We start from the raw sequence: 18,549 nt of genomic DNA, 5'->3' as shown, positions 1-18,549 counted from the left end.
AAGGGTCTTTTCTTTTGCCCCGCGGTTTTCATTAGCGAGTTATGGCATATGGAATCAGCGGTTGAGGCTGTGTTTTAGTGCTTGATTATTGAACAGATTTACTGCAACGGGGTGAGCTACAGGGCTGTGAACTATTTGAAATAGGTAATTCTGCTTATACGCCTGTGGATGTGTAAGTTGCCGGCTTATGTTGGCTGTGCATACGCTTCTTATACGCTCAATTACAGATATCAGTGCTTGTTAGTGAGAGGCTATCTCGGCTATATTTGTGGATTTCATTATTACCGCTATTCTTCGATATATGCGCCCTATGCACTCAGGGCATGCTCGCATGTAGCTAATGCCTGCAAACCCTCTCACACGTGCTCACAAGGATAACTGCCGTTATTATGCCATGCATATACATAAACAATTCCTAGCATATCAAATGCAATAGAAATACGATAAGATAAAAATAATATTGGGTCAATTAACTTTCGGAAGTCACCGTCCGTTGAATTGCGGAGTTTAAACTCTCGTCTCGTCTTCCCCGCCGACTCGGCCGACCTCGGTTCCCCAGTCGGACATAGCATAGTTTATACTTACACTGACTATATATCATCCCCAAAACCCTCTATAACTTATTCAATTAATTTTACGTACTCAATATCTTCATCATGACTTCACCAAACCTTGCTCAACGCATTCCTCCCGACTCATGGGACTCACACATGCACATTGTCGACGTGGAGAACTACACCCTTGACGCTTCAGCCAAATACCGTCCTACATCTCACACACTGGACCAAGCCCTCGCCTTTGAAACTGGCGTTGGGCTTCAAAACATAGTCCTTGTTCAACCATCTATCTATGGGCTCGATAACTCGTGTCTGCTCGATGGTCTTCGCGCCCTAGGTACTGAGCGTGGACGAGGTGTTGTTGCCATTGACCCTGAGGCTGCCAATGAAGAGGAGTTGCGTTCATGGCATGAACTGGGTGTGCGTGGAGTGAGACTAAATATTCTCTCAAATGAACTTGCGATTGATGCGGCCGAGTTGGAGAGGCAGTTGATGCTTTACGCTGATGCTGTAAGGCCTTTGGGATGGGTTGTTCAGGTCTACGTCCCTATGGATATGGTCACTCTCCTTGAACCTATCATTCCGAAGCTCAATGTCAAGTTCTGCATAGACCATCTTGGACATCCGCCTCTGAACAAATACGCAGGCGCAGACCCATATGATATACCAGGCTTCACATCCCTCATCAATTTACTCAAGAACGGCCAGACGTATGTCAAGCTGTCAGCTGCTTACCGGATGAGCACACTCCCTGACTACAGCGATTTGGATCCCATCGCTAAGGAGGTCGTTCGAGTCGCTGGAAAGACTCATGTTGTTTTTGCAACTGACTGGCCTCACACAAGGTTTGAGGGATTGGAAATCAAGCCCTGGATGGAGAGAGTGCTGAGTTGGTGCGGTGATGATGAGCATCTCAAAGAGCGGCTGTTCAGAGGGAATGCCGAAGATTTATGGGATGTTCAGAGGCCATCGAGGAAGGCGGACCAGTGATTGAAATCAGTTATGGCTTGGGGTTGAGCTCGATATAGCAGTAAGGGGGGGATTTCATTCATGGTGTTCAAAGCTGATTTCGTTCTTTCTGCCATGGACATGTGTACTTGTTAATATTTTCGTTTATGTATTCATATCATATCTGCCTATTATTCATCTGTCGATCATTCTGCCGTTGCATTGCGATACCTGAAACGTCAAGAACGATTTCCAAAATGGCCACAACCAGTCCAAGGGCCGTTCTACACAGAGCGCGAGATTACACAGGCAATCAGGCCATGACTCCATGTTCCAGCATGAAGTTTATGGTTGAAAGTATAACTTCGATAACATCTTCTCCGAGTAGCGCCGAGCAGGGTTCAGCGTGCGGACCTTGAGGACTCGGCAGATGCGGGTATATGACGCTAAGTCGACTTCGATATCCTGATGTGAGAGCTCGTAGTCAAGACTGTCGGTGCATGGTTGGCTGCTTCTCTCGGTGTGCTCTTTGCTACTGCATGAATCAAGATCCGAGGTTCATTGAGTGCGCCCGATGCACTGATACCTGGCCGAGAAGTTGATATTTTTCAGTCCATTTGAGTTTCCCGGTTTCGAATCCGCATCAGTTTCTTGATCTTGATAGATCCTGCTGTCATTGACGTTGATCAAATCGGTTTTAGTATATTCCAGTATGCTTCTGCCACAGCATCCTCGATCAACCGAAATTCTGAGGGTTGTTTCCTGACTCGTAGATAGCGCCCACCCGTACACTCAAGGGCTCAAACGAAGATAAAGCCTCGAAAACTCCACGGTCAACGGCCATTGCATTCGGGTTCATATTGTCAGCCCACGGTGTCTGGAACAGTTGCTCCGGCTCGTAAGGCGATTGCTGTGCAGGTATCTCAAATGAAGCCGGGTAAACAGTCTCGGTAATCGGTATGTCTGTAGGCATCTGAACATCTGGCATAGGCTGAGGCATAGGCGGAGGAGGCTGTTGTTGTGGTGTACTAAATCCTGGATCAAGCCCAAGATTCGCCATCTCTCGGGTGATCAAATCCAAAGCACTTGAGATGACTGTGTGGTGTGTTAGAGCTCGTATAGCCATGGACTTGAGCTACTTACCTGGATTAACGGTTTTGGCCTGATGCAAGGCTCGTACGCAGAAGCTCAGCTTGCGAACTGCTTGTTGGTCCTCGGGGGTAGCTTGAACCTGTAAAAGAAAAATTGTCGCCGCGATATACACACTGTATGAAAGTGATAGAACGCAGTGGCTGATGGTAAATGTTCTGCAGAAAAGATCGAAGATGGCTATAATAGATGTTGCAGATGTAACGCATTCCACGAGATGGTTTTGCATCGGATGAGGGCCTTCATCCTCTGGGTATACCTGCCAGGTGAGCATCGGCCTGAACAGGAGGATTCTGAACGTATGGTACAAGGCACTTAATCAGGTTAGCTAGCGCTTTTCAGAAATGACAAACTGGTACTCACTTCATGGTGACAATGTGTGACGGAGGTGCCAGCTCAGGCATGGCGGAGAGCTCGATCTTGAGATGAGGAGGGAGTTGTTCCCACCATAGTCTCATGGCAGGGTCTTGAGTCTGTAGACACTCTTGCATCTCTGCCTCGGTATTCTCCAGTAATGGGTCATACATGTGAATGAGAATCTCATTAAAGATGACCGATAATCGGCAAGCACTCATGAAACAGGAAGTTGAGTGAGCTGTCGCAGGAGGATACTTCCAATCTGATCCATGAGGAGAGTCGAAGGGGACCCAGAGCTCATTCTCAGCCGAGTCGTCCACTAGAAACTATGAGTAACTTGCTTGCTAAATAGTTCCACAGCTATACTTACTGATAATCTGGGGCGGGGACACCTGTGTATGTTGCAGTGAAGGCGAACGGCCGAGGTATAGGCTGATAATCTTATCCCAGAAATAGCAACTCCAGTAAAGTCGATGTCGAATCTCGACCTCTTCATCAGTCAAATGGACGGATCCTGGATATCTCTGTCCATCAACACAAATGCCCAAATGATCAATGAGACGGAACGCTATGCCACTATAAATCCAGGCCTGTGTTGTGTTGCCATGACCACATTCTCCTGCGCTGAGGAGTAGCAGTGTCTGAACAGTTGGGATAGTGCAAACACCCCTACTTAGTTCGTCGAAAAGCATGCTTCGGGCGTGTTTTGCAAAGACAGCCCCTCCATCGTATGACTGATCCAGCAGTTGTTTGGTGGAAGGATCACTTTTACCCCAGCGGATAGAATGTGAGAGCATAGCATTCAAAAGAGTGTGAGAATAGTACGGTCCCATGGATTGCATGTCACCTGCGAGTGTTAGTTACTGCTTACATAATGTCAAGGTGAAGCATACGAGTGAATGCGGGCCTGTAGATAAAGTTGAAAAGAGGCTGAATCCAGCACCAATGCACGTTCAGAAGGTATTGAAACGGTTCCTTTGTGGTGTAAGTTGAGACTCATGAGACTGCAGGTTACACGAAAACCTACTGGAATGTCAGACAGGTTTTCCATCGCTCGCTGATGCCATGCATTGTTGACCAATCGCTCTCTCCTATGAGCATCTGAGTCAATGGATGATATCGAGTCTGGCTTATGCTTGTGAGGGTCACTGGGAAGATTGAAGAGACTAGTCGGTCCGTGGTAAGTAATGCCACCCTTGTCATCGATCTTGAGGCCCATGAAGCTCTTCGTCATTGCATGCTCGTCTGGATGGCGATTCAAGTCATGGCCGTTCCAGACCCCAGGACTCGAATGATTTGAGGCGGCCACTGAGGGAGGAGATTTGATAGCAGCGAGTTGGTCTTCCAATTCTTTGATGCGTTCCTCAAGGCGTTGGGTGTAGGACAGAGTCGGGTTTCTATGACACGTGAGCAATTGCTCAGAAAATAATGAGGCCGAGGTGAGTCCCACAGTTTGTAAATACAGTCATCGCTTCTAGCAGCACAGCGATTGCAAATCGGTTGCTCGCCGCCGCATTTGACCTAAAGGCTATCAGTACAGATTTATGGGTGAAGTAGCGATTGTGTTGACCTTGCGTCTACGGCACGGCTCACAAGAGAATGCGCTCTTCTTTGTGGCTTTGACCGACGACATGATGTGCCACAAAGTCTGATGAGTTTCTCGTCCAGTTCAGTTCCGGTATTGTAATTAAATCGGCAAGAGTCGTCAGAGGCAGAGAGTGAGCCCCGCGTTGGCCATTGAAACCCCACCTAGAACTTGGGCCGGGTCTGTCCGATGATGAAGCTGTAGATTATTGCGCCGAGGGACAGCATAAAGACAGTGAAGGTGGTTTTCTCCTTTAGGGGTAAAAACAAGGCACAGTAGATAAAAGCCCGACTAGGACGAGAATTCTCCGCCTTGTGACTGTTTCGAGTCAAAGGTAAAGTAAAGGTAAAGTACACGGAGCCGATGCTGCGTTGGGCCGGGGCAAGAGTGTCGGGAGGCCCCAGCTCGGAGGGACAAGGGGGGCGGGTTCTAGGCCTGTCAGGCCTGACCAGACTCTGTGTAAGAGAGGTCAGGTCCTCTAATCAATTGATGAGATATACTGAATTGTATTGAACGATATTGTAAGCAGTCAAATGTAAAGGGCAAGGATTGATCAGGCATATCCTCTTGGAAGCCTCAGGACTAACTACAAGATGATCACGTGAGTCATGTGCTCTTTGGGATGGCTGTTCCATAGGAAGGCGCAGCCAACGGTATAGGGCGGTCCAGCGCTGGATGTCCTGTAACTTGGGCCTCTTCAGTCGTCATAACCTGGAAGATCGACAGTCTCTGAGACCAATTTGTTCTTATTTGCAACTATATGGCCAAGACTTATTACTGGATTTCGAGTTCTCTTGAATGTATCATATGCTTTTGATTTATTTTCGTATATCAAGCTAAATGACATACGAGGCGAAACCGGAACCGGAACACTTTACATATGGAGCTCCGCAGCCATTCCCGGATACCGAGGAACTGGCTACGGCATCTGATAAAGCATTATCTCGGTATATATGGAGCACTGAATACCTTGCTTATTGTCTCGCTACTCATTCAATTCCTTTTCAATCACTAATTATTATCTCATTCAATGTTGCTTCATCTACATCAAGTATCCTTTCCTCCAGACCATAATTGACAACCTCGGTCGAACGGACCCGATATTATCCACTTTGCGGCGGAAGAGAAGCATCGATGCCCGGTGCAGTGGATGCTCTAGTTACAACCAGATCTCATGACTCCAAAGCTATAGAGTCAATTCGAGCCTAACCTGGCGTTACATCACAAAGAACCGTGCCCTCTGATGAATACATATCACCTGATTGCTCTCCCATGTCACAGCCTAACATTGTTACATCTACAATATCCGTCCAGACTCGGGACAACTGCTCCTATATTCTGACCTCTAACTGTCACACCTGCAGTTATAGTTGCACATGCATCTTCTCAGTTGATATGGTGCCTCTCACTAACACAACTTCTATGTATGTCCTGGCCGCCAAGCACTGCATGTGATCTTTTACATGAGCATCGATGCATACATATGCGAAACTGTCACATCACATAACTTGGCCAACAAGCTCTAAAACATTGAGCCAAGCACTCGAGAACAATTCTGTGCATCATAGAACTGACTCTTCTTAACTTGATAAACTATTAATTGGTTGTGTAGGTGGGACTTAAATGCACTTGATGCGTCTCTGCAGCTGAGATGTTGTGAGCGGTCAAAGACTTTTCCCTCAACTTTCGCTATTCTTCTAAAGATCCCAAAGTACTGAGACTAATAGCATAATGCCAATCTTGAACTATAGAGTGATCAGAATTATTCTCATGGAATGTCTATCACTAACGGCGCTTGTTGCCGTGCTATTTCCATATCTGCAACAAGGATCATCCATCGAGCGGCACAGCGGGGCACAGTAATCAGTGATCAGCACTCTTTACCCCTGCGTCAACTTCAAATTAACAACCTCTCAACTTCATCGCAAAATAAGCACACAATGTCAACCGAAAGATCTCTCTTCAAGACCGCGGTCTATGGCCTATGGTCGTTCCAATTTGGCTTCCTCTTAATCGCAGAAACATACCAGCTTCTCGTGGACTCATTCTCCTCCCGCCTCCTTCTTTTGCTTCTCCCATTCACATTTGAGCTGTTTCTCCTTTTCACCACAGCCTCCCGCATACCCATTCTAGCACCATGGACCAAACGTTTCCACCGGTTCTTCTATGAAACGAGAGATTGGGCTATGGTTCTCCCAGTCTTGAGTATCCTCTGGGTCTTTGGCGTTTTAATGGTTGCCGGCCTGGTCTTCACAGACCTCATTGGTTCAGGTAGAGGACCCATCAACAGAACTCTGGTATTCATACAATCATACCTTGGGTTTGTTGTTTATATTGTTTACATCGGGGGTATTATAACCTTTATCCCACTGCCGTTTTGGGCAGCTTTTGTTGGTTTCCAGGCTTGTATGCGGGTAAAGAATCTTAGAAGCCCTGAGGAGGAAGAGACCATGGGATTGACGACCAAGGACGACGACGACGAGTGGAACGACTTTCAAGATAATCGGGGTAACTGAGCTACACTACACTTAGGAAGCCCAGATGTATTATTGAAACTGTATGTACTCCGAAACTCATGCTAGAAGTCCTCGTTTAATCATGCATCCTCCTCGTATACTCCAATTTCCCCTCCATTCCTTTCCCAAAAACACCCATTAGAAATTCATCGTCGTGCTACATACACTGACTCGATGTAGTAGTGAATGGTTCAACACATAGATCCAGCCTTGTGTCAGAGCCCGCTGTACCATGACAGAATGTAACGGAACTCATAATCTTGTACTGCTCACACTGTCATACAGCCAGTGCTGGACATGTGGTTTGAGCAGCCCCGATCGCCGGGAACAACTTAGGCATTGCTCATCTGACCATCGATGACGCTATCGTTTCGTGGGGCAACACCATGGTCCTTGGGCTCAAGAGTGTCGGTCTGGGAGTGAGAGATGGGCTCCTTCTCGTGATGGCCGAAGAAGTGATGCTTGCTACCCCTCTCCAAATCATCATCGTCCTGGCCAGGATTGGCGGTCTGATACTCGAGCACCTTAAAGATCTTGTAGCAGCCGAAGGCCAGGAAAGAGCCCATGAAGGGACCGAGGTAGTAGATCCAATCATATCCATGGAAACCAGCGATAACTGAAGGGCCAAGGGATCGAGCAGGGTTGATGGATGTGCCAGTCCAGTTTGTCAGACAGATGTGGGCGATGAAGACAGAGATGCCAATACCGACGGGGGCAAGATGTGTGCTGCGGTGCTTCTCAACGGCAAGGAAGTAAACAGTCAAGACAAGTTGGGCAGTGAGGAACATCTCCAGGAAAACACCCTGAGCAATGCTCGTACCATTGCCGAGAGAATTTGTGACGAGGAGAGGTCCGGGGATGAGACCGTCGGTAACTCCCGCGGCGGCGATAGCGGCAACGAGTTGTGTAGGAATAATAGCAAGGGCATGAAGAGGTGGTACAGCACCGACGAGGACCAGACCAAGAGTTACCTAAAGAAGAAAAAAGAATGAGCATGTGAGTCAATCAAGCAAGTTGGTGCGAGTGTCACTTACAGCCGGGTTGAACATGCCACCACTAACACGATAGAAGATCCAGACATTGACGGCGAGAGCGGTACCGAAAGAAGCAGCAATGTACATCAACGAGAAGGGCTCCAAGGGGGCAGTAGAATTGGTAGGGTTATTGGTAACGAGGGCAGTTTGGGCACCGATGAAAGAGAGAAGAAGAAACATGAAGGTTCCGCAGAATTCCCCGAGGACGATGACGATGGCGTTTCTCACGCGGTTGGGGATGGGACTGCCTGCTCTGCGATCCGCTACGGCTTCCTCAGTGGGCAAGCCAGACATGCCCGAGTCGGCACGAGTGAATTGAACCATTGTGACTTGATTTCCAAGTGGTTTTGGTGATGTGTGTATGGTTGGGAAGGGAGAGGAGTAGGATGCTCAGGAATGGTGAGATGAGAAGAGATGAGATGGATACTGATGCTAAGGGACCTGACAAAAGAGAGTTTCTCCCATGGCGTACTCGGGGATTTTATATCGAGGAGAGCAAGAAAGAGCAGGAGGGAAGGGCATAACTTCCGAGCAATGATATCCTCAATCGAACCACACCTCAGACCAAACAGTCCAAGTGGCGTCGTCCCTGAGTGTAGTAGCCGCATTTGCATCCCAGCTCTCATCGAGGGTGGGCATCACATCGGCAGGGTACCTAAGGTAAGGTAGGGGACGGCACAGGCGACACGGAATGGAGTCTGACTCTGATATTGATACTCCCGGGAGAGAGATGTAACTCGGGTTACGCTACGGGGATAGCCTTTCTTTGTGATTGCTTGTCCTTCACAGACAAGGTTCCTGGGGTTATCTGAACGAGGGCCTTTTGTTCATGTCTGTCTGCCCAACATGATGCTGTCTAGGATATAGTTACAATGGCTTTGAGCAACCAAGCATATAAGCATCATGTTGATCATCAAGTACACTATTTGCTTACCACAGTATCCAAAAACGATTGGCATTGTTAGAGTGACGGTGTTCACAGGTCAGCACAGAGGGGACGTTGGCTTTAGTCGTCGATGGCGTTTTTTCGAGGCGTACCCGCACACATGAAAAGAGAAAAAAGGCGACTATTACCGTATTAACCTCCCCCTCAGCTGGTGACGATGGAATATTGAGACGAGACATCCGAAGACTAGATCACTAAGGGTAAAGCGCAAAGGTACTGAAGCTGAAAGCTCTCATGACATGTGGAGAAGGTTCAAGCTTTCTCGTGTAAGTTGGCCATTTGCACCAGAGGAAGAATGTCGCTGACGGGTCCGTCTCGGACAGGTAGAGCTTGGAAGGGCTAGTTCCAGAGGGGGGGAGGAAAGTTTCATCAGTCTCTTCAGCTCGCTTCAGTTGATCTCACTCGCTTATCCCCGCATGTGAAAATACCTTAGTAACCAAAGGAGCAGTCCGATGACATCCACAAACACCACAGTATGAGTATGAGTGAACCAGGATCATCCATGCCTGTCAACGGCAAGTACCTTTTAGATTCAACGGGCGGGCGTGCTCTAATTAGGTACCGTCGAGTCATCAACGAAGCTCCCCTTCTTGTGCCGTTTGGCTCTGTCAACGGTCGTCTGCTTTGCTTTAAGAGATGTAGCGTCTATGACAGCTTGATCCGTTGAAGCTAGAGCAACATCTTTCATGACGTTGAAGGCTTTGAGCTTGTAAGCTAAGTTCAGTTGTGTCTCTGCAAAATTAACTTCAAACCATCTAAGCGGCGTCACTCTTTGCGATTATTTTATCAACTCTATTGGCTGGGTCTATTCCGCTTTCTTGCATCGGAATGAAATGTCCTTGAGACTCGACTCAGAGAGACCGACTCAGTGAAAAGGCCAGAGACAATAATAATAACAAAAGGGTCCAGAGAATCGGGTTTCCAAAAGAGTCCTTTGTTTGCGACATGCGGATTCAATCACAATCCCCATCAGACAAGGGCTCAATAGTCCAACGAGCTTACAGAGCCTAGACCCTTGACCCTTGTAGAGATCGTGCTGTAACTGTCCCGTTTAGAGACAAGGGGGGTATGCGCGGGGAACAACAGGATAGGATACTCGGACCCGTTATCTGACAGAGATCAAAGAGAGACCAAAGAGAAGACAGTAAATATGTATCAATCCACATCCAGTCTCTCCAGCTGCTCCTCAGCAAGCCATAAACCGCGTATGCTCCACCATAAGTGGCCGAAACACCAACACCATAGCCACGAGACTCCAGAAACGGCATCCCTGCCCTAAAATCCTAGTGCAAATCTGCAACTCCAAGGATACTATTACCACTAGATCCACGATAGTCCCTGAAGCGAATGATATAATCCGTCGCTTCGTGCCGTCCCCGAACCATCGCGCCATTAAACAAGGCCAGCATAGCGACTAACATCAATAATCCAAGACTCGAAAAAAGCCATGTTCCTGAAGAGGCTTGAATCACATCTGTCTTATGCTAAGATCACCTTTTCTAGGTCTAGTTTAATCGTATAAGAGCGAGAATAGCTAGTCTTGGAAGGTCACGTTTTCGATTTCGAGGCTTCAATGTCTCAAATGCAGCCAGAAAGGGACGCGCCGCCGTTCCCGATACCAGCTGAAGATCCTAAGGCTGATATTAACAAGACACGCCTCTTCAGCGCCTTTAGCAGTGAGATATGGAATCTGGCGGTTATTCTGCCTTGACTGGTAATGTTGTATGTATTGTGGAAATTCGGCATTTGATAAGGCATGGTCGAGAACCGCCTTGCGATGCTGTCGGATGGATGTAGATTAGGGCTGCGAAAGAGGTCTGCTGAGCCCAAACATGGCGGCAAAGACTATCAATCATTCGTTAATCGTATCACGGAACAAATAGTTGCCAGGACTATGTGATAGTCATTTCGACCCAGGATATCAACAACGATACCAAGCATCATTGGAGAGTATACAGAAGTCGAGGTCTGAAACATTGCGGATCCTCGCCTGTGAACATGATACCCGTCAACCACATCACCTCTGCAAGTCTATGAATCAGGACATGCATTCCAGCCTGAAGGAACGGGGATGCGTCGAGTCAATCCACGAGAGAACTCATGGGGCCATGATCTACAGCCAAGGGCATGTAAGTCATTTGATCCACGACTATCACCGTGGGTCCAAGGCTTCAATTCGGTGTAAATTCAACGAAACAGATATTCATACGCATATCAATAAATCCGGGGCCGTCGTATCATCAGGGATGCAACGGGTAGGCCCGTCCCAACACGCCGATCACCAACTGCAGTCTCATGCATATCAAAGGATCCGTTCCCATTGTTTCGACTATAGAGCCTATCACGATGAACTGTCAAGGTCATGGATGTATGCAGTTGTGCTTGTTTGCTCAGATTTGCTTTTGCCTCTGCCGTTGAGATGAAACTCGGTCCTGCACATAAGCATCTTCCAGAAGCCTTGTCCTTGTCTTTTCTCTTTCGCCGATCATACCTAGGTGAACACATTGTGTAACGGCTCGTTGGCAGCCCATCGCTCGATGTTCTCAACTTGTTGCTCATACCACGACTTGATGGTGTCCTCCTCACAATAGCCCATGTGAGGGGTGACCAGAACTTGACTTGATCCATCGCGGCCCCAGTTCTTGTTGCGCCACTCACTGTCGGCGGGGAGAGGTTCCGGCTCAAAGACATCGACAGCTGCGCCCCTGATACGGCCAGCCTTGAGATGATCGAGAAGATCTCTCTCCACGACGAGGGGGCCGCGAGAGGTATTGACAAACAAGGCTGTCGACTTCATCTTTGCCAAGTCCTCTTTGTTGACTATGCCGCGTGTCCTATCAGACAGGACAAGGTGGACAGACACCACGTCGGCATTTCTGAAGAACTCATCTCGGCTTACCACCTTGAACGTCTTCTCACCCTCCCCATCCTCGACATGAAGACCAGCTTCCCTGGCCTTCTCATCTGCCGCCTCCTGTGTGAGGTTGCTACTCCACGCGATAATCTTCATACCCAATGCGACGTTGAGAATCCTCGCGACTGCGCTTCCCAATCTCCCGAGGCCGAGGACACCCAAAGTTTTTCCTGAGAGATCAGTCGCGAGACCAGTTTGCCACAGTCCCTCCTTGACAGCGGCGTCATCCCTGGCGATGCCGCGAGCGAGCGAGAGGATGAGAGTGACGCAGTGTTGAGTGGTGCTGCCCGTGCCAGCGAGCACCGGCTTGCCGCCACGGGGCTTATCGACTGTTCCGGCAACTGGGATCCCTCGTTCTTTGAGGGTATCTAGGTCCAGGGATCTGTTGCGAAATGCTGTGGTGAGGAGAAGCTTGAGTGAGGGGAGTTGCTCGATCAACTCTCGCGGAAAGGGCGTGCGCTCCCTCATCGTGCCTGTGTCTATCAGCCGCTTATTTTCGGACCTCCTAACAAGACATTATACTTACAGATAACATCGAAGGGCTTGAATCTCTCAACTAGAGCATCCTTGTTTGATTGTGAGCTGTCTGGGTGGTTGTAAGGCAGCAACGTATCCTTGATAGACACGACTTCATACTTGGATGGGTCGAGTTTCTTGAAGAAGGGATCAGCGACCCCTTGGTAGTCGTCCAGAATTGCTATTTTGGTTGGGGCCATTGTTGGAGCTGCAAATGGTTTGGTGGTTATGCTGGCTGATACAGCTGTGTTGGTGTATGAGTTAAATGGAGAGAGAGGTAAGCAGTGTAAGTAGTCGTATTATAGACACTGTGTCAGGCTGGTGTTTCTGAGCAAAGGATGTCGGGCTAATTCTTTAAAGCAGCCGCTATTAATTTTCTTTTCAGGTGCTATTGATGAAGGCATTCTAGAGTTTTAAACGGAAGGTTGTGACGTTGATTACGAATGTCGCGAGGTGGGTAAGTTCTCTGCCGGATGCTGATCCGATCTCGCAATAGCTCGCTCGGAAACTATTCTCGGCAGAGCAAAGCCAAGCTTCCAGTGTCCAACAACCAAAATGAATTACATGATCATTCAAATTACCAATCTATTATTGTATTTCAAATCTGACAAATCCAACGACTCTCAATAATACAAGATGAATATCTATCTTACATTTTGCTGGGCATTCTCATAGCACCATCCAACCTAATAACAACACCATTCAACATGACATTCTCAATGCCCTGCCGCGCCAATTGCGCAAACTCCTTAGGCTGACCAGCTCTCTTGGGAAACTCCATCGCGCCCTCGAGACTCTTCTTGACTTTCTCGGGCATCACGCTTGTCATTCGGCTGTCAAACAGACTAGGCGCAATGGTCACGACTCGGATGCCATATCGAGCAAGATCTCGTGCCATGGGCAGTGTCATGGCTGTCACGGCGCCTTTACTGGCGGAATAAGAGACTTGACCCTTTTGACCATCAAAGGCTGCTGATGAAGCTACCATGATGACAACACCTCGCTCGCCGTCAGATCCTTCGGGGTCTACCTTTGCAAGGTGCTCGAGAGTCTGACGCACGAGGTCGATTGTGCCGCGGAGGTTGACGTTGATAACAAAGTCAAAGTCATCAAGGCTGAAGGCAGCACCATTACGATCAAGCATCTATCAAGTCAATCAGTTAGTTATGCTTTCACCCACTTAGTCGCAACTTTGAAGAGTCTTACCGTCGCAGGAGTTGATACGCCAGCTGCTGCAATCACACCTCCAAGAGGCTTCCCCGTCTCTTTGGCCCATTGTGCAGCACCTTGGACAGCCTTGGTAACACTCTCTGTTTCCAACACATTGCATTCGAAGAATTTGGCCGATGGACCCAATTTCTTGACTAGTTCTTGTCCATTCTCCTCATTCATGTCGAGAATGGCCACATTGCCGCCATTGGCGCATATATCTTCAACGCATGCCTGGCCAAGGCCGGAAGCACTGTATCTAAGTCAGCGACATGTGACTGAGTGTTTTGATGTGGCTCTGCCTACCCTCCGGAGATGACAAATGTTCGGCCTTGAATCTTCATGATGGCTGTTGAATGTATGAATTGTAAAAAATATGAAAAGAACGGGGGAATGAACTGGTATCGAACTGACCTGGGGATGTCATTCATTCTCGGCGATTTAAGCACACGTGGGGAATCCGGGGGTGGCTGACCCGAACATGCCTCGGCAACTTGTCACCTTTAATGGGTCCTTGTAAGTCATGATATGCTTGCAATTACTTACCTGGAGTGCAAGTGAGACTATTGAAGTACTCACATCGAACTTTTTAAATATCAAGATCAAAATAATAACACTGGTTCCCATCACAAAGAAAGGTTCGGCTTCAATTTTAGTTTGTACCCAATTGTTCTTTCAACACAGTGTACAGGGTAACTTGAATACACTACGGCAGCACCATCTTAGACAGATTTTTCAATTCACTATATGAGTACTACTTGATACTCCTCACTAAAAGCTTAGCAGTATAGAAAGGTAAGTTGAGCCGTCTGGCTCTAGCCCTGCGAGGCGATCTCTGACTTGTTTACATTCAGAGATATGCCGCAAGTGAAGCGTTGTTCCAGGGGATCTCGATGTTAACGGCTTCAGCGACAAGCTGTTCGAGAGCAGGAATCTTCTCAAGCTTGTACTTGGCCAAAACAGAGTCATGGCCCATCTGCAGCATGCACTGCAAGAGCTTGGAAAGGGAAGTAATTCCATTCCTCTCTCCAATGCCCAAGACAGTGGTGTCAATGTGAGTGGCCCCAGCCTCAATCGCAGTGTAGGCGTTGGCGACAGCACATCCAGTGTCATTGTGGAAGTGAGTCTCGATATCGCATCCGACCATCTGCTTGAGCGTGGAGATCTTGTCAAAGACCTCACGAGGAGTCGCACCGCCAACGGTGTCGGCAATTCCAACGCGGTGGGCGCCGAGACGGTCCATGAGCGAGTAGAGCTTCAGAATCTCACTGAAGTCGGAGCGGAATGAGTCCTCGCCGGAGAATCGGACCTCAATGCCGTGGGCCTGGGTGAACTCGATGACCTCCTTAGCCTTGGCGGCGATCCAGTCGAGATCCTTTCCGTGGGAATGCTCCATGAGCTGAGTGGAAGTGCCGATGCACATGTTGCTGTGGTAAGAGTGTCAATTGAATGAGATAACCGCATTGGAGGTTGCTTCGACTTACATTCCATCGACACCGGTCTCAACCGCGGTTCTGGCATCGTCCATGTTGCATCGAATATGGCAAAGAACCTTGGCCTTGAGACCCAGCTTGCAGATAGCCGCGCAGTCCAACTTGGACTGAGGAGAAGCAGCAGGTGAGGTCACTTCAATCTGGATCATGTGTTAGTTGAGATCTATTATTTGCTTATTCAACAGACTCACGTATTCAACACCAATGTCATCCAGAGCTCGAGCAATCTTGAGCTTAGTCTCAGTGTCATAATTGCCGTTGATGAACTGCTCGCCCTCACGCAGAGTAGTGTCGATGATGCTGAAGTTGGACATGCTGCCAAGGGATCTGATCGAAGTTCCTCCAAAGCTTGGTCCATCGCTAATGGAGCCGGAACTGTCCGCGAGGGAGCTTTCATCGTCCGATTCATCGTAGGTAGTAGTAGTTTGCTTCAAGTCGTTGACACCAACATCCGTTACGGAGGCTTCCACGACATGGCCTCCATCGTTTCCTATAAGGCATTAGCTAGGAACCAATATTGTCTATCATATAGAATCTTACCAGTCTCTCCACCCGAGACTCGGACAACCCCATCTCCATCGCCAATTGCATGGCCAACATGGTTATCCACGCAATTCGCTCCGCAGCTATTGTCGCCGCCGTTGCTACTGGCGGCACCTTGGCCCATGGTGTGGCTGGTATGGTGGGAGATGGGGTTGTTGGCTGACTGCATTGTGTCTGCTTTAGCATCAAGATTTTGCTGTGTCCGATCTATGTGTCGTGTTGCTAGCTGATGTTGTCTACTTTGCTTGACTCTACCGCGAGAGAAAATTGTGGGAGGGGCTTTTATGTATACCCATGCTTGGTGACTCAAGATTGGCCGCAGATCGGCCTGTGGCTAAAATGTATCCTTTTGAGAAGCCAATGAGTCAATGAGTTCCTCAATCCTTGCATTCGGTCCTACGTCGACAGCAAACAAAGCCACGTACGGATTAAACATTGGAGGAGATTGTATATCGGTTTTCTATGGCTGGCCTAAAGTATACAATATATGTAGTTGTAAGAGGATGTTGGCTGTTACCAGCTTCTCTTTTTTACCTAGGCCAGACAGCTAAAGATTGTGTGTGACAGTCTTAGTCTTTCTATCTCTTTGAGCGGCACAAGGCCTCAAACATGTCACGACAGGGGGCGGGCGCCAATCAAAATGGCCGTGACGATCGGTACCTTCGACCACGCCTAAATTTGCGTGTGATAGAAGTACCAACAGTCAGCATTGTTACAAATCGCTACATTACATACTTTGCAGCCGTATCGGGTCCTTACCCTTCGTTCATTTCCTGATATCGGCTGTAGATAGCCTCCTTTTTCCTTCCTTTTTTTCAAGGGTCGAGGCTGCCCTTGCCGGCAACCTTTACAAGCTAGGCAGGGGGAATATTTGCCTCTATAGACATGATTAATATCTCTTTGTAGGTGATTTTGCCGTGCTTCTGTATTATCATTGTCTTCTTCCTTCCCTGTGCGACCTCTCTTCCTTGTGTGACCGTCAGATGCGTATTTGTTGAAAATGGCATTGTAAATAGCCTCTTTCCAAGCTTGAAGTGTGCTATAGGGCTTCCAACGAGGCTGCCGGGTCTTCTTCTGCAAAATGAAGCTATTCGCAAGTGCGACTTCAAGGAGGAAAGACCAAAGCAACGCCTGCCAAGGACCGCGCCGGAATCGATGCTGATATGTTGTATAAGACCTTATCTGATCACCGCGGTCCACGTGATTCATTTCAACGTTATACTGAGCGGCAACAGTAGGAATAGGGATCATTTTGAAGCTATCACCATTGAAGACCTGCTGCAGGCGTTGTGCCTCTGCCTTCGTGCCTCTTTTGGCAGGCAACTTCCTCTTTGTTGGTATGCGCTCGTGAGGGGCTCCGCTGTGCACAGTTGAAAGGAAGAGCACCACAGAGCTATCTTTCCAAGCGATTTGAAGGACCTAGGGATAACAGAAAGAGACGAATTAGTAAGGGAAATATATGTAAAGTTGTCTATACCTTTTTATCATACGTCGGGATCAAATATACCTCATTATACACCAAAGGCGTGCCATCAGGAAGCTTCCCGGTCTCTTTTATATGCTTCATCTCGGTGGTGATGCCGCAGTTAGGGCGTGCCGTGCCTGTAGCCCCATATCCAAGCTGCCGAAGAAGGCGGAAGAGCTGCGGCGATGAGAAGAGGTTATCTGTGAAGACGTGATGTGTCTGCGTTGACAGCCTTTTCAGTAGGTGGACTACGACGCTCTGTGTATTGCTGAGGGGGACCTCGGTCCGTAGCTTTCCCTTCTTGCCGTACGGCTTTGGTATAGGTAGCTCGACCGTCACAGCCGTATATGGTGATGACTTCACATGCCAAAGCCACTGCAGAAAGAAGCCCTGTTGCGCAATAACCCAGACTTTAAAGCCCACCGGCGTGGGCTTTCCCTTGACGAGCGTTGTCTCTTTCGATCTGCCTGTAAACGGGACCATGCACTCATCTACAGTCAGATTAGTCCCTGGAAGATAGAGCTCGATAGACACCTTTTGTATGTGATTAGACCACTCTTCAGCCGCTTGGAAGGTCTTTGGAAGATCACTCTCATCCCTCACATCGAGCTTGGTGTAGTCAAAAGTGCGGAAATACCGTGTGATCAGCTCGAACTTCCGTAACGGCATGAACTTGATGATTGAGTGAAGAGGGCGCTGATCTCCTAGGCTAGGGGCCTTCCAATGGTCCTTGAGGGATATTTCCCTATGAATTCCTAGGTAAATAAGGACCCCAAGCCATACATAAGCTGTTGCAGTAGAGATGCCTTCCCACTTAAGAATGCGGGACTGTTCGGAAAGGGGGGTATTCCAGCTGTCAATAACGGCATTTTCGAGCAAGTGAGCGACCCAGCTGTTGGTGTATTCAATCCATGACTGTACAAGGGAAATAGGTATAAAAAGCTGGAATAATTCAAGTGGTTCCTTGGGCAGAGGGTTGATCCTGAAATCACGATATTCTAGGTTGAAAGGTTGAAAATCATCGCCGCGGCCCTCTTCGGGCGGAAGGTTAGGCACGCCGGTGGGGTCATTAGCTGCTGCCTTTGAAGGCGGGGTATTAAAGCTGTTATCATCTATGTAATCTTGTATCTTTTGAGAGCTCATCGTTTTATTTGAGACTTATTAGGGTCAATTTGTATGAGGATTTTGATGATTTTGGTGGTGTTGATCGAAGAAGCTGTCTGACGGGAACTTTACGTAGCCCGCAGGTACCTGCAAAATTAGTCAGTAAAGTGGGGCTAGTGACATGTTTGAGGCCTTGTGCCGCTCAAAGAGATA

General features: G+C 48.2%; 7 protein-coding genes across 13 annotated transcripts; 2 read left to right on the top strand and 5 right to left on the bottom strand.

Moving 5' to 3' along the window:
- Positions 1–172: 172 nt before the first annotated feature.
- Positions 173–5,365, bottom strand: FOIG_10883 (uncharacterized protein). Of its 2 annotated transcripts, XM_031211396.1 has the most exons (8): positions 4,582–5,365; positions 4,462–4,532; positions 4,039–4,408; positions 3,905–3,986; positions 3,382–3,858; positions 3,018–3,330; positions 2,649–2,968; positions 173–2,600 (listed from the first exon to the last, which is right to left on the bottom strand). In XM_031211396.1, the coding sequence occupies exons 1-8, from the start codon at positions 4,642–4,644 to the stop codon at positions 2,242–2,244; spliced, it is 2,055 nt and encodes a 684-aa protein (XP_031058580.1). In that variant the 5' UTR covers positions 4,645–5,365; the 3' UTR covers positions 173–2,241. The 2 variants fall into 2 exon arrangements, with proteins under 2 accessions (XP_031058580.1, XP_031058581.1); XM_031211397.1 differs by lacking the exon at positions 4,582–5,365 and having other exon boundaries at positions 4,462–4,564.
- FOIG_10884 (uncharacterized protein) lies at positions 526–1,759 on the top strand. Its single transcript, XM_031211398.1, has one exon. The coding sequence runs from the start codon at positions 657–659 to the stop codon at positions 1,545–1,547; it is 891 nt and encodes a 296-aa protein (XP_031058582.1). The 5' UTR covers positions 526–656; the 3' UTR covers positions 1,548–1,759.
- A 165-nt stretch (positions 5,366–5,530) lies between the features above and the next one.
- Positions 5,531–9,113, top strand: FOIG_10882 (uncharacterized protein; the record flags this gene model as incomplete). 5 transcript variants are annotated; one of them, XM_031211395.1, is made up of 3 exons in its annotated part: positions 6,372–7,153; positions 7,296–8,108; positions 8,184–9,113. In XM_031211395.1, the coding sequence occupies one exon, from the start codon at positions 6,372–6,374 to the stop codon at positions 7,110–7,112; it is 741 nt and encodes a 246-aa protein (XP_031058579.1). In that variant the 3' UTR covers positions 7,113–7,153; positions 7,296–8,108; positions 8,184–9,113. The 5 variants fall into 5 exon arrangements, with proteins under 5 accessions (XP_031058575.1, XP_031058579.1, XP_031058578.1 ...); XM_031211394.1 differs by having other exon boundaries at positions 7,293–8,108; XM_031211391.1 differs by having other exon boundaries at positions 5,531–8,108.
- Positions 5,531–9,497, bottom strand: FOIG_10881 (uncharacterized protein). The gene is made up of 2 exons (XM_031211390.1): positions 8,147–9,497; positions 5,531–8,083 (listed from the first exon to the last, which is right to left on the bottom strand). The coding sequence occupies exons 1-2, from the start codon at positions 8,468–8,470 to the stop codon at positions 7,445–7,447; spliced, it is 963 nt and encodes a 320-aa protein (XP_031058574.1). The 5' UTR covers positions 8,471–9,497; the 3' UTR covers positions 5,531–7,444.
- Positions 9,498–10,926: 1,429 nt separating this feature from the next.
- Positions 10,927–12,989, bottom strand: FOIG_10880 (glycerate dehydrogenase). Its single transcript, XM_031211389.1, has 2 exons — positions 12,533–12,989; positions 10,927–12,479 (listed from the first exon to the last, which is right to left on the bottom strand). Exons 1-2 carry the CDS (start codon positions 12,720–12,722, stop codon positions 11,584–11,586), a joined length of 1,086 nt encoding a protein of 361 aa, XP_031058573.1. The 5' UTR covers positions 12,723–12,989; the 3' UTR covers positions 10,927–11,583.
- Positions 12,990–13,055: 66 nt separating this feature from the next.
- Positions 13,056–14,177, bottom strand: FOIG_10879 (uncharacterized protein). 2 transcript variants are annotated; one of them, XM_031211387.1, is made up of 3 exons: positions 14,038–14,177; positions 13,729–13,984; positions 13,056–13,666 (listed from the first exon to the last, which is right to left on the bottom strand). In XM_031211387.1, exons 1-3 carry the CDS (start codon positions 14,160–14,162, stop codon positions 13,172–13,174), a joined length of 876 nt encoding a protein of 291 aa, XP_031058571.1. In that variant the 5' UTR covers positions 14,163–14,177; the 3' UTR covers positions 13,056–13,171. The 2 variants fall into 2 exon arrangements, with proteins under 2 accessions (XP_031058571.1, XP_031058572.1); XM_031211388.1 differs by having other exon boundaries at positions 13,729–14,177.
- A 244-nt stretch (positions 14,178–14,421) lies between these two features.
- Positions 14,422–16,257, bottom strand: FOIG_10878 (homocitrate synthase). Its single transcript, XM_031211386.1, has 4 exons — positions 15,765–16,257; positions 15,416–15,714; positions 15,216–15,364; positions 14,422–15,158 (listed from the first exon to the last, which is right to left on the bottom strand). Exons 1-4 carry the CDS (start codon positions 15,934–15,936, stop codon positions 14,582–14,584), a joined length of 1,197 nt encoding a protein of 398 aa, XP_031058570.1. The 5' UTR covers positions 15,937–16,257; the 3' UTR covers positions 14,422–14,581.
- Positions 16,258–18,549: the final 2,292 nt, after the last annotated feature.

This window comes from Fusarium odoratissimum (assembly GCF_000260195.1).
Source record: "Fusarium odoratissimum NRRL 54006 unplaced genomic scaffold supercont1.20, whole genome shotgun sequence".
Lineage (NCBI taxonomy): Eukaryota > Fungi > Ascomycota > Sordariomycetes > Hypocreales > Nectriaceae > Fusarium > Fusarium odoratissimum.
Note: the sequence above shows the minus strand (reverse complement) of the source record. Positions and strands in the feature narration are given on the sequence as shown.